The sequence below is a fragment of the Hyla sarda genome, chromosome 4 (genome assembly GCF_029499605.1).
Source record: "Hyla sarda isolate aHylSar1 chromosome 4, aHylSar1.hap1, whole genome shotgun sequence".
Lineage (NCBI taxonomy): Eukaryota > Metazoa > Chordata > Amphibia > Anura > Hylidae > Hyla > Hyla sarda.
The window spans coordinates 223,210,099-223,224,498 of NC_079192.1; the positions used below are offsets into that span (position 1 = coordinate 223,210,099).

At 44.4% G+C, this 14,400-nt stretch overlaps 1 protein-coding gene across 3 annotated transcripts in view; it reads left to right on the forward strand.

Moving 5' to 3' along the window:
* ABCD2 (ATP binding cassette subfamily D member 2) overlaps positions 1–14,400 on the forward strand; it is a 128,605-nt gene that overhangs the window by 61,212 nt on the left and 52,993 nt on the right. The window contains exons 1-2 of one of the 3 annotated variants that reach the window (XM_056573653.1): positions 605–1,730; positions 12,559–12,739. In XM_056573653.1, the coding sequence (XP_056429628.1) occupies positions 822–1,730; positions 12,559–12,739 (1,090 nt within the window). In that variant the 5' untranslated portion in view covers positions 605–821. Of the gene's footprint in view, positions 1–604; positions 1,731–11,652; positions 11,864–12,558; positions 12,740–14,400 lie in introns of those variants that run through there. The other 2 variants (XM_056573654.1, XM_056573655.1) reach the window with 2 other exon arrangements.

The window sequence follows — 14,400 nt, forward strand, 5'->3', positions numbered from 1 at the left end:
TCCAAGTAAATGAAAAAAGTGAAGTTTTATTCCATAAACAGGTGAAAGTTACAGCGACGTTTCAACCAGCTCTCCTGGTCTTTCTCAATGCTTGAGAAAGACCAGGAGAGCTGGTTGAAACGTCGCTGTAACTTTCACCTGTTTATGGAATAAAACTTCACTTTTTTCATTTACTTGGATTGTGTGCTGCGGAATTCTACTAATTTATATTACATATAGGACCATTAACCAAGGTCCGGCTCTGCGTGCACCGCTTTTTTTCCTTTTTTTTGGGGTGCTGTTTCTTTTGGATTACTATATATATATATATATATATATATATATATATTTATATACGCCACTGATCAAAACCTGTCCAAAATGTTGCCCATAGCAACCAATCAGATTACTTCTTTAATTTCTGAAAAGACCTCTGAAAAATAAAAGAAGAGATCTGGTTGGTTGCTATGGGCAACTCAGAAGAGCAACTTTTCTTCTGGACAGGTTTTGCTAACTCTCTCCATCATGCTTTGAACATTATCTTGAATTGAACCCATATAGAGTCCACACTGCAGCACCTGCCTTCAGCCAGTGCAGAGCCCTTCTTTATCCTGAAGCCTGAGCAGCAGGGTTTATCCGTCTGCAGCCAGTGAGGCATTGGCAGGGGCGGGGCTCGCCGTATCATTAGAGCTGCTGGGATGTAGACGGATGCTGGAGAACATCCGTGGAGCTGTCATTATTCTGCATCTGCCCACATGATGCGTTTGCCGTGGAGATCAGCGGCATAAGCCTGACATAGGGACATATCGGGACGTGAGCTTGTATCCAAGTAGAGGGAAGCCATGTCACATATGCTGCAAGCCACGGAGCGGGTTAAATGGGGCAACAAGGAGACAGCCTTAAAGAGGGCCGCTTTTCTGTTGGCTGCAGCATACGGACTGAAGACCTTATACCCCATCCTCAGCAGACTGCTCCGGCGGAAGGAGCGCAGCCCTTGCAAGCACAGCACCCAGGGCAGGGACAGCGGCCACGCTCCCTCCTCCCCGGCTGTCAATGCGGAATTCTACCGGCAGCTTGTGGAGCTCGGGAAGGTCCTGTTCCCTAAGCTGGTGAGTAAGGAGCTGGGGCTGCTGTCCGTGCACTCCTTAGCGCTGATCTCCAGGACCTTCCTGTCGGTGTATGTGGCCGGACTGGATGGGAAGATAGTGAAGAGCATCGTGGAGAAGAATCCCAGGAGCTTCCTGCTGCAGCTGATCAAATGGCTCCTGATCGCCATCCCTGCCACCTTTGTCAATAGTGCAATCCGCTACCTGGAATGTAAGCTTGCGCTGGCGCTGCGCACCCGGCTGGTGGACCATGCCTACCAGACTTACTTTACCGATCAGACCTACTACAAAGTCATTAACATGGACGGCAGGCTGGCCAACCCCGACCAGTCCCTCACTGAGGATATCATGATGTTCTCCCAGTCTATAGCACACTTGTATTCCAACCTGACTAAACCCATCCTGGACGTGGGGCTGACATCATACACCCTCATCCAGACTGCCAGATCAAGAGGAGCTAATCCCCTGGGGCCTACACTGCTGGCCGGCCTGGTGGTGTATGCTACTGCCAAGGTGCTCAAGGCATGCTCTCCCAAATTTGGCAAGCTGGTGGCAGAGGAAGCCCACAGGAAGGGTTACCTGCGCTATGTGCACTCCAGGATTATTGCTAATGTAGAGGAGATCGCCTTCTACAGAGGCCATAAGGTAAGGCAGGCATGGTGATCAATGAGTGAAACATGAGAGGCCCTGGGAAGAAGATGCTGCTATTGTCATGCTGATCTGCCCTCCCCCACCCCTATTATGTGCTTTAGTTTCCTCACGAAATGTAAAACTGCTCAGAAACATTGTTCCTACTAGTACAGGGCACACCATCTGTCCAGCTCAGCCAGGCCATTGACAGCTAGGAAATATTGATGGGCAACATTAACTAGAAGATTGGCAGATTGAAATATGCATTTCTGTAGTTTGATTCCCAGCAACCTTAACATGCTGCTTTCACACTACAAAATCCTCTGTTTTTAAACATCCGTAGGAAGATCCGTGTGAAAATCAGCTGAAAACGCCAGTAACAAAATTCTATACGTCCGTTAGAAAATCCCATTATAATCTATGGGATTTTCTAATATCCGTATTAATCCGTTATTGATAACGGACGTTAGTTTGTTACGGAAGAAATAGTTCATGAACTATTTCTCCCGTTACTATCTTCCGTAACCAACTAACGTCCGTTATCAATAACGGATTAATACAGATATTAGAAAATCCCATAGATTATAATGGGATTTTCTAACTGACGTATAGGATTTTGTTACTGCCGTTTTCAGCTGATTTTCACACGGATCTTCCTACGAATGTTTAAAAATGGAGGATTTTGTAGTGTGAAAGAAGCCTAAGTTAAATAGAAATCCTATAGTAGTGGTCTTCAACCTGCGGACCTCCAGATATTGCAAAACTATAACTCCCAGCATGCTCGGACAGCCAACGGCTGTCCGGGCATGCTGGGAGTTGTAGTTTTGCAACATCTGGAGGTCCGCAGGTTGAAGATCACTGTCCTATAGTAATCCCTCCTGTTGTTAAAAATCCTGTTCTCACTACATTTGATACTTGTCAGCAGATCCTGCTGATCTTCCAACAACCTTGTTGTTTGGCAAAATTACCCATCAGTAGAAAGAAGGGCTGACAGGCGGATTTTAGCCCATTTGATCAATTGTGTTGTGTTACCCAGGGATAGGCAGTGCCAGAGGTGTGTTGAGCAGCTGTTTATAAAGATAGGATAAATGCATATTTACCTTATTTGCTATAGTGCTGAAGGTTTGCATTAGTTAGATTATATACCATTTGTTTATTATCAATCTAGAGAATATACTGTAAGCAAAAATATTTTGTAGCGATCAAATCAGCTTAGCTGTAAAAAAATCTTTCTATTGGTCACCAATGAAAAACACTTTCCCATAGTGATTACTAATCAGGGATTCTTTCCGACCCCCAATAAATAATTGTTTGGCTTTGCTGCTAAGAAACGTAAGCCTGGACCAAGATGATGAAACATTCTGATCTCTGTGATCTTGTGGAGATTTTGTCATTCACTTAAAATGTTGGCAACGTTACAGAAATCAAAAAGTAGCTTCTGTTGCCTGTCAGGGTAGCTTATGTCTCACTAAACCTATGGTAGGCTGCATTCACACCTTGTCTTTTACATACGGGTGCCGGATCCAGCTGGGTGGAGGGGCAAACCGGGCGCTCCCGCACCCCAGCCGGATCAGCCCGTGACTCCATTTACTTTAATGAGCCGACCTGAGTCAATCGGTGACTCCGGTCGACTCAGTTTTGACCCCTATGCGGTTTCCTGCGGTTTGATCCTATACTACGGTTTTAGGTCCGGTCCAAAACCGGATATGGGTCAAAACTGAGCCGACCGGAGTCACCGTTTGACTCTGGCCACTTTCTGACTTGGGCTCATAAACTGCAGAAAAACAGGAAAAAAAAACAAGTGGAAAAGACGAACAATTTTTTAGCCAAAAGTTATCCAAATTATTAGCACATTTGAAACCACCATCAATGTTAACTTAGTAGTGTCAGTTTATATCATTAAATTATTATTTGGACATAGTATGGAAACAGTTTAGAGATGTATAGATTTTAAAGTAAAAATTCAAAAACATTTGTACATTTGTTAATAAAAGCATTTTTGCACTATATTGGTCATTATGTGACCTTTAAATTGTCCCATATGAATTTTACTATATAAAAAGAAAGCGAGCAATGGGAAATTGCAATCTCTAAGACCCTTTTCTAAGCCACCTGCTACATTAATAAATAAGAGAATATGTTTAGTGCTAATATATCTGATTATTGTACAGAAAAAATAATGCATTCCATGGATAACCTCTAAATGCTGATAAGCTACAAGCCAGTGGTGTATCTAGAGTCCTACGGGTCCAAAAGCAACCCCTCCCCCACTGGTCGTCATGCCATAAATAAGAATACCCCCTTTAGTGTTATTAGTGATCAGTGTAAAATGACTGCAAGAAAACCCAGCCAACTTTTTGTTTATGTAACTTTCAGTCAAAATGTCTATAAGGCTAAATTTCCACTCAGGTTTTTTTCTGGCATTTTTTGGAAAACTGCAGTTTTTGAGCTAAAGTCAGAATTGGATACATCAGAAAAGAGAAGTATAAGTCCTTCCTTTATATTTCCTGTTCCTTTTGAATACACTGCTGGCTTTGGCTCAAAAACTGCAGTGGAAGTTTTCCAAAAAAAGCCAGAAAAAACCTGTGTGGAAACATAGCCTTAGGCTAGGTTTCCACTTGGCCTTTTTTTAGGTGTAAAAAAAAAAAAAACAGCAAAAACGCCAGAAAAACTCCCACAGCTTTTTCCTGCATTTTGCCAGTTTTTCTGGTGTTTCTTCTGGCATTTTTCCTGGTGTGTGGAAACAGCCAAATTTGTCCCATGTGGCAGTTTTCTCACTGCCTTCAGGTACCACTCTGTGGGTCGAATGCTGAGCGCCCGGTCCACAGAGTGTAAGGAGGTGAGGAGTGATGTACAGCATCACTACTCGCCTCCCCCGGCCGTATAGTATACAGGGGGGCATAGTGCACCTGTCTATACTATACAGGAGCCGGGAATCCTGTCACCAGACTGACAGGACTCCCTGCTCCTATAGCCCCTTTGGGCGGTATACATTATATACAGCTATCTATGGATAGCTGTATATAGTGTATACAGAAGACATCCACTTACCTCCCTTGCTCCTGTCCCACCCACCCTGGTAACGTCAGGCTGTTGCTGCTTGGTTGGTATCTGGCTGAGAATAAAAATATGGGGAACCCTCTGCGTTTTTTTAAATTTATTTATTTATTTAAAAAAAAACGCATAGGGTTCCCCGTCTTTTTATTCTCAGCCAGATACCAACCAAGCAGCAACAGCCTTACGTTACCAGGGTGGGCGAGGACCATTGTTACTGGCCCTCCCCAGCCTAAATAACACCAGCCTGTTACCACCTAGGCCCAGGAACGACATTTTTGACACTCAGGGCCTGCTCTTCCCGACACCCCTGTGCCGTTCGGTACCAGGATAATAAATGGGGGTTACCGCTAGCTGTTTTTGGGGCTAACGCTAAGCCCTGGCTTAGTAATGGATTCCGTCTATTAGACAGCTTCCACTGTTAAGCCTGAAAATTCAATTAAAAAAAAAGACGACACATTGGAAAAATTATTTTATTTTAAAAAACGCTCCCCCACAGCCCTCGTTAACCATTTTATCAAAAGGAAAAAAAAATCCAGTAGTCCTCCGAATCTGCCATAATCCTCTGCATACACGGATCTGAAATGAGAAGAAAAGAAAAACACAAAATATTGGTTAGGACAATTGTGGTGCTGTCCGCTGGGGAGAGCGCCCATATTGCAATGTCTACCCAAACAGGGAGCCACCAATTGTTGCAAAACTACAACTCCCAGCATGCCCAGACAGCCTTTGGCTGTCTGGACATGCTGGGAGTTGTAGTTTAGCAACAGCTGGAGTTTCCCTATCTGGGAAGACACTGCCAGAAGGGTCTTTTCACATTAAACAAAACGTACAATGTGAACAGAGCCGTCTGTAGCTCCACCCCTAATGATGTCATTACTAGTGGCTGAGCAACACGGACCCAGCCAGGACTGGAGGGAGGTAAGCGGACTTCATCTTCTGTATGCACTATATACAGCTATCTATAGATAGCTGTATATAGTGTATACCACCCAAAGGGTTAACCTACACTGTCCAGCAGTGTAAGTTAACTTATTCCTTGCCCGGCTTGCGCATAGCGCACAGCTCAGCAAGGGGTTAAGTGAGCCAGCAATGTGTATACTGTATACACATTGCAGGCTCACTTTAAGTTCTTGCTGGGCAGTAGATATAGGACATATATCTACTGCTCAGCATCAGCTGTTCTCCAGGCTCTGTAGCTGTGAGTCCTGAAATTCACATCAGGACGATCGCATCGGGTGTCAGGAGGAGTGACATCCGCTGTGATCTGTCCCTTACTGCATGTACTACTGCTCCCAACATGAAGCACACTCTTCTCCATGGTGAGAGCTGTAGTACCTGCATAAATAGACAGATCACAGCGAGTGTCACTCCTGACACCCACTGTAATCCTCCTGTATAATGGGGGTGTGAATCGCCAATAATTTGGCGATTCGATTCGAATCGCGATACCAGTGTGGTGATTCGATATATCCCGATATATCGTGATATCATCTAGGTGACGATACATTGCGATATATCCCGATTCTGTCTAAAAAACAATGTCTTTTACACTTTTATTAAAACTTAATTTTTTTTAATTTTTTTTTATACACTTTATTAGTCTTTTAGGAATCATTAGATTCCTCAGACAGATGAATAGAGTTCTATTGAACTTCATTGATCTGCGATCCATTGATAGAGCCTGGTCCAGCCAGGCTCTATCAATGACAGAGCCACGGAGAGCAGGGAAGCAGAGGTAAGCCCTCCTCTACCTCCACAGTGGATCGCCCGCCTGCGATGGATAGCCCACCAGGGAGCATTCACAGATCCCTTTAGACGCCGCTGTCAGCTTTGATAGCGGCGATCTGAAGGGTTAATAGCCAGCCGCGGCGATTGCCGCATGCTGGCTATTAGCGGCGGCCCCCGGTTACTGAGAACAGCCTGGGGCTGCAGAGTATGGAGCGGGCACGAGTCGGGAGCCCGCTCCATACATACTGCAGAGCACCGCATGCTGGATATTAGCGGCGGTGATGCATTAGCGGCCCCCATCAATAAAATAATTGATTCAAAAATGTTTTTAATCGTTTCAGTATCGGCAAGTGAAAAATCGCGATAATCGCGCGAATCGATTTTTTTCTTACATCCCTACTGTATAATGTACAGATGCGGCCGGACGCTCTTCTCTGGTCCCCTGCACTGATGTATATATACACATATTCATATTTCCCACAGAGAGCTGTGATTGGCTGGAACCATCTATCCAATCACAGCTCTCTGCAGGAAATATGAACAGGTTTATGTATACAGCAGTGCAGGGGACCATAGAAGAGCGGCCGGCTGCATCTATACATTATACAGGAGGATCGCAACAGACCCGGGTTGATCTGTCAATTAGTACAGGTACTGCTACTCCCATCATGGAACAGTGTGTTCCATGCTGGGAGTAGTAGTACTACCTAAAAAATGTAAAAAAAAAAAAAAAAGTGAAAAACACACACACGCTACATTTTGATTATTGTCGGCTGCATTTTTAGTGCCATACCCACCCACATAAATTGATCCCTGTTTAAAAAATAATTAAGATTTTGTTATAAAAAAGAAACATTTTATTAAATACAATTTTTTCCATCACTACTGTATCTTTTTTATTATTTTTTTAAATGGTACCCTATGAAATTTTAACAAAAAAGGTATCTCCATCACTTTTTTGGATCGCTAAAGTCCAAAAAAGAATAAAAATCACCGGCAAAAACGCCAAAGTTAAAACCCACATGGTGTTTTCCTTGGAGTTTTTTCACTCCCATAGACTTCTATGGGGGGGGGAAACGCCAAGATTTTCCCAAAAAACAAGAGTTCTTTTTTTTTTAAACTGCCAAGGAGCCCAAAAACGTCAAGTGGATATGGTATTTTGCAGTTAACTATTGACTTGCAGCTAACATCTCGCCGCAGGGTTTATTAAAAAAAAAAAAAAAAAACGCCATGCGGCAGAATGGGCGTTTTTATTGGAGTTTTTGCAACAAACAAAAAAAGTGAGAACATAGCCTTAAAGAGGCATTTCTTTCTTTTTTGCTCATATCATGTACACTATCACTAGTCCTCCAGCACCATTTGTTTTATATTAGCGCAGCTGAACCCATGAGTTTTATTACTATAATTTGATCATGTGATCACCATTCTGAATCTCCCAATGTTACTAGGGGAGATGTATCAAAACCTGTAGAGGAGGGAGCAGTTGCCCACAGCAATTAACCAGACTGCTTTTTTAATTTTTAAAAAGGCCTCTGAAAAATTGTAGAAATCTGATTGGTTGCTACAGGCAATTGTTTCCCTTCTCTTCCTCTACACTGGTTTTGCTAAATTTCCCCCACTGTGCATATAGGGAGAGATCTATCAAAACCCGTCCAGAGGAAAAGTTGCTGAGTTGCCCATAGTAACCAATCAGATCGCTTCTTTCATTTTTTAGAGGTGTTTCCAATAATGAAAGAAGCAATCTGATTGGTTGCTATGGGCAACTCAGCAACTTTTCCTCTGGACAGGTTTTGATAAATTTGTGTTCACACATTGCATTTCTTTCTGCAGTTTTTTCTGTTTTTGCTGTGATTTTCCCAACATTGTGGCAAAAATTGTGCAAATAGCCATAAAACGTGTCATGTTGCCACTATTTTGGAAAATTGCAGCAGAAGTAGGAAAAATGCACTTAAAATATGTGAAAATGCAGTAAAAATGAATTGTGCAAACACAGCTTTAAGACTTCAAATCTCCAGAAGACACCTCAATTGTAATTATAGGTTAAATCACCTTCACCTCAAGGCTGCATTTCTCTTAAGAAAACACTTTGAATAAGAAAAAGGATAAAAACTGCATGTAGTGTGAACTGGCACAAACTTATGAGCTGTTTAGGCTTTTGATTATAAGCTAAGCTGTTTAGGCTTCTGGTTGCTGGAATCTAGCCAGGTTGGTCATGTTAGGCCCCGTTCACATTATAAAGTTGTTCCGTTAAAAGATCTGTTATAAACATCCATTAGAAAAGCATTAAAAACGGATGTTAAACGCCCGTTACAAAATCCCATTCAAGTCTATGGGATTTTTGGATTATCCGTTATGACCCGTTATAGCCCATTATGAATAATGGACGTTATTTGTGACGGGAAAAAAACGGCACCTGCACTCATTTTTCTTCCGTCACAAGAAACGGGTAAATTAACAGCCGTTAAGTCTATGGCAAACGGATGAGCCTTTATGTCATCCGTTTGCACCTGGTTTATAATATCCGTTATTACTTCTGAGCATGCTCAGAAGAGGTGACATCAGCAGACCCCTGCAGTGCTGAGGGACTACTACTACTCCCATCATGGAACAGACTTCTTTCCATGATGGGAGTAGTAATTCCCCCGTCTGCGAGAGTCTGCCGGTGGCTGAGGAGGCTACATTAATGTTTGTACTACTACCCCATCATGGAACAGACTCTGTTCCATGATGGGGGTTGTAGTATAGGGTCTGTGATATTGATTGCACCGGGTCTCACTTCTGAGACCCAATGCGATTAGAAGTTATTAAACAGGGGAGCGGGCGGCATGGTCCGCAACCCTGCGATGTATCGTGTATTTTTACTTTCATTTTTAAATCCCCCGCGGATGAATGGCCGTCACTGAGGAGCCATTTAGGGCTCCCAGCGGGGTTTATAAAATGAACATTGTGATTGGCAGCAGAGGCCATATGTATATTAAAAGCTCTGTGGGGGCAAGGTATATAGTTCTGCAGGATTAATAAAGATATGACCCCCGCTGGAGCATTTATAAATATATACCCCCCCGCGGCGCATTTATAATATGCCCCCCGCAGCGCATTAATAAAGATATGACCCCCCGCCGGCACATGTATAAAAATATTCCCCCCCGCCGGTGCATTTATAATGTGCCCCCCGCACGCATTTGTCATATTTTGCCACCGCAGCGCTATATGTAAAAAGTATTCTATAAGCAGCGCATCAGACCATACTTTTCATACATAGCGCTGCGGTGGCATATGTATATAGAAGTGCTGTGGGGGGCAGATAACGCTATATGTCTGCCCCCCCCCCCCCCCCACCCAGCGCTTCTATATAAATATGCCAACGCAGCATTACCGTGTTTCTATTCATTTTAGTCCCAAAAAACACACTAGGGCTTATTTTCAGGGTAGGGCTTATTTATTTATGGGGGGGCTGCAGGAGTGTGGAGGATGGGGGGCTGGGGGAGGATGGGGGGCTGTAGCGGTGTGGAGGATGCCGCACACTCCCCCCCATCTTCCACACTGCTACAGCCCCCCATCCTCCACACTGCTACAGCCCCCCATCCTCTACACTGCTACAGCCCCCCATCCTCCCACAGCCCCCCATCCTCCACACTGCTACAGCCCCCCCATCCTCCTCACTGCTACAGCCCCCCATCCTCCCCTTCCCCTGTCATCCTCCACACTGCTATACCCCCCATCCTCCACACTGCTACAGCCCCCCATCCTCCCCTTCCCCCGTCATCCTCCACACTGCTACAGTGCCCCCCTCCCCTCTGCCATAATAAACTACAGTACCTTACACCTTCATACTGTACGGAAGCTTCAGCTCTCTGCGGCGGCGGGACCTCCTTCTATTGCTTAGCAGCCGGGGGCAGGGACACGTCCGTGATGTCGGCCGTGCATACGCGCCCACGTTTTAAAGTGACAGCGTCCCTACCCCGGCTGCTAAGCAACAGAAGGAGGTCCCGCTGCAGCTTCCGTACGGTATGAATGTGTAAGATAGATAGATAGATATGGGACCAGCCAAAGGAGGGCGGGGGTGGGGGGGGTCGGTTTTGCGGGCATTACTGGCGGCCACGGTCCGGATCTGGACCGCGATCCGCCAGTTGATTACCCCTGGCGTATGTATGAAAAGTATTGTATCAGCATCATTGGGCCGGCCGCCTTCTGGCCTGATGCGCTGCTGATAGAATGCTTTTCACATATAGCGCTGCGGTGGCACAATATGACAAATGCGCTGCGGGGGGGCACATTATTAATGCGCTGGCGGGGGGTATATATTTATAAATACGCCGGGGGGGGTCATATCTTTTATAATGCGCTGCGGGGGGCATATTATAAATGCACTGGCGGGGGGTATATATTTATACATGCGCCGGCGGGGGGGACATATCTTTATTAATGCGCCAGCGGGGGGGTATATATTTATGAATGCGTCAGGGGGGGTCATATCTTTATTATTGCGCCGGCGGGGGTATATATTTATAAATGTGCCGGCGGGGTCATATCTTTATTAATGCGCTGCGCTGGGAGGCTAGATATATAGGCTATATGTCTCCCCCCCCCCCTTCCTGCAGCGCTATATATCTTGCACCCCACAGCTTTTAATATGGATATGGCCCCCGCTGCCACTCAGAGTGTTCATTTTAAAAACCCCGCTGGGAGCCCTGAATGGCTTGTTGGTGCCGGCCATTCACGGCTCCCCGCAGAGGATTTAAAAATGAAAGTAAAAATACACGATACATCGCAGCGTTGCGGACCATGCTGCCCGCTCCCTGCTTAATAACTTCTGATTGCATGAGACCCGGTGCGATCAATCCCGCAGCCCCTGTACTACAACCCCCATCATGGAACAGACTCTGTTCCATGATGGAGGTAGTAGTACAAACACTAATGTAGCCTCCCCAGCCACCGGCAGACTCCCTCAGCTGGGAATTACTACTCCCATCATGGAAAGAAGTCTGTTCCATGATGGAAGAAGTAATAGTCCCGGCTGTGGAAGTCTGTAGGCAGAGGTGTTAAAACGTCCGTACATGAGTTGTATGTATGTTGGATGTTATAACGGGTCTTAACGGATGAATATGCCAGTTATTTTGATGGACATTAACCAGCCGTTAGCACCCGTTATTTCATCCATTATTATACATCCGTTTTTACACAGAAAACAAATGTTTAGTGACGGATGATTGCTCATAGTGTGAAAGGAGCCTTCGGTGAATTGAACCACCCCTCTCTCTCTTTGCATAGCCAGAGGATTCATGGGAAATGTATGCAGCATGACAATTTTAGTTGTGCTCTGCAATAATAATAAAACATGGCCCAAAGTTAATGATAAACAGGTAAGTAGAAGACATACATAAGAACTTCATTTTCTAATAATAGCCTATGCCAGGGCTTGATACATTTGTTAAGAACCTAGGGGGGAAAAAAAGCTAGGAAGCAGGATGCCACATGTTACGAGACCCACAAAACAGAATGTTTGTCTCAAAAAGTACAGTGGCAATAAAAAACCAAACTAAAACTGCCAAGTAGAAACGCAGCCTAACACAGGAGAGTTATTGGAATGTGGTTACCTAAGAATGCTTATTCAGCTGATAATCGGTCCATGTAAATGGGCTTTTAGTATGGCAAATGTAAATTTATTAGACAGTTGAAAATGGGTTTAATTGTTAGACAATCTCTTTATCAATTTCATAAAACTGGCAATGATTCTACCAATTTTTTTTAAACCAGGGCTTTGGGGACTCTCCTGGAAAATTGCTAAAATTATGTGTCTTTTACTTACAAAAATATTGAGACACTCTATTGACCAGCAATAGCCATTTTTGCTTAACTAACAACAAGAAGTCTTTGTCGTTCTTTTTGAACTAGCATCTCAGAAACCAATTGTAAAACTTTAATTTTGTTATATATGACATGCTGACAAAAATCTTAAAGCAGAAGATATATGTTCTTTATAAAGGCAGTTGAAAATATGTTTTTCAATTATTCTACATATTTTTCTTGTAATGAGAATGTTTTTTGTTTTTTTTAGGTAGAAATGACCAAGCTACAGAAGAGTTATGTGGCATTAGCAGATCAAATGAATCTTATTCTGTCTAAACGTCTATGGTATGTTATGATAGAGCAGTTCCTGATGAAGTATGTATGGAGTGGAAGTGGGCTTGTTATGGTGGCTGTGCCCATCATCACTGCAACAGGGTTTGCAGATGGAGGTAAGAACCACTGATATGATGATTGAAAAATCGATGCTTATATATTATATAGAAAACTTTAAGGGTACGTTCACGCCTACCATCTTTGCTGCAGATTTGATGCTGTGTTCATTCATTTACATTGATTTACACACCATCAAGTCTGCAGCATCAAATCCTTTGTGTGAATGTATCTTAAAGGGGTTTCCTCACAACAGAATTAAGTAATGTATTTATTTTGCCATCATAAATAAACTAGACTTGCTCACTGTGCTGTTCAGACAAAGCACGTCCTCTCTTCTCTTTGTGGTGGTGAAGTGCATGAAGGATGCTGGCTGCATGGCTCAGTTCATTAAAGGGGTACTTTGGCCCCAGGGCATCTTATCCCCTATCCAAAGGATAGGGGATAAGGTGCCTGATCGCGGGGGTCCCGCCGCTGGGGACCCCTGCAATCTTTCATGCAGTACCCCGGACCAGAGGAGCGGGGGTCGGAGCACTGAAGTGGAGCAGTACACAGACATACAGCCTCCAGCCATGGGGGAACTATATTGCCAACTTAATGTGGGGGAACTATACTGCCAACCTAATGTGGGGGAAACTATACTACCAACCTAATGTGGGGGAAACTATACTGCCAACCTAATGTGGGGGGAACTATACTGCCAACCTAATGTGGGGGGAACTATACTGCCAGCCTAATGTGGGGGGAATTACAGCGTAATGTGGGGAACTATACTGCTAACCTACTGCGGGGGAACTATACTGCTAACCTACTGCAGGGGAACTATACTGCCTACCAAATGTGGGGGAACTACAACCTAATGTGGGGGAACTATACTGCCAACCTTCTGTGGGGGAACCACAACCTGATGTTGGGGAACTATACTGCCTACCTACTGTAGGGGAAGTACAACCTAATGTGGGGTAACTATGCTGCCCACCTAATGTGGGGGAACTACAACCTAATGTGGAGGAACTATACTGCCTACCTAATGTGGGGGAACTACAACCTAATGTGGAGGAACTATACTGCCTACCTAATGTGGGGGAACTACAACCTAATGTGGGGGGAACTATACTGCCAACCTAATGGGGGGAACTACAACCTAATGTGGAGGAACATACTACCCACCTAATGTGGGGGAACTACAATCCAATTTGGGGAAACTACAATCTAATGTGGGGAACTGCAACCTAATGTGGGGAAACTATGCTGCCAACCTAATGTGGGGGAAAATACTACCTACTTAATGTGGGGGAAATACAACCTAATGTGGGGGAACTGCAACCTAATGTGGGGGAACTATAACCTAATGTGGGGGAACTATGCTGCCAATCTAATGTGGGGGAAACTATACTGCCAAACTAATGTGGGGAAAACTATACTGCCAACCTAATGTGGGGGAACTATACTGCAAACCTAATGTAGGGGAACTACAACCTAATGTGGGGGAACTACAACCTAATGTGGGGGAACTATACTGCCAACCTAATGAGGGGAAACTATACTGCCAACCTAATGTGGGGGGAACTATACTGCCAACCTAATGGGAACTACAACCTAATGTGGGGGAATTACAATCTAATGTGTGGGAACTATGCTGCGAACCTAATGTGGGGGAACTATACTGCCAACCTAATGTGGGAGAACTATGTTGACAACTTTATGTGGGGGGATCTAT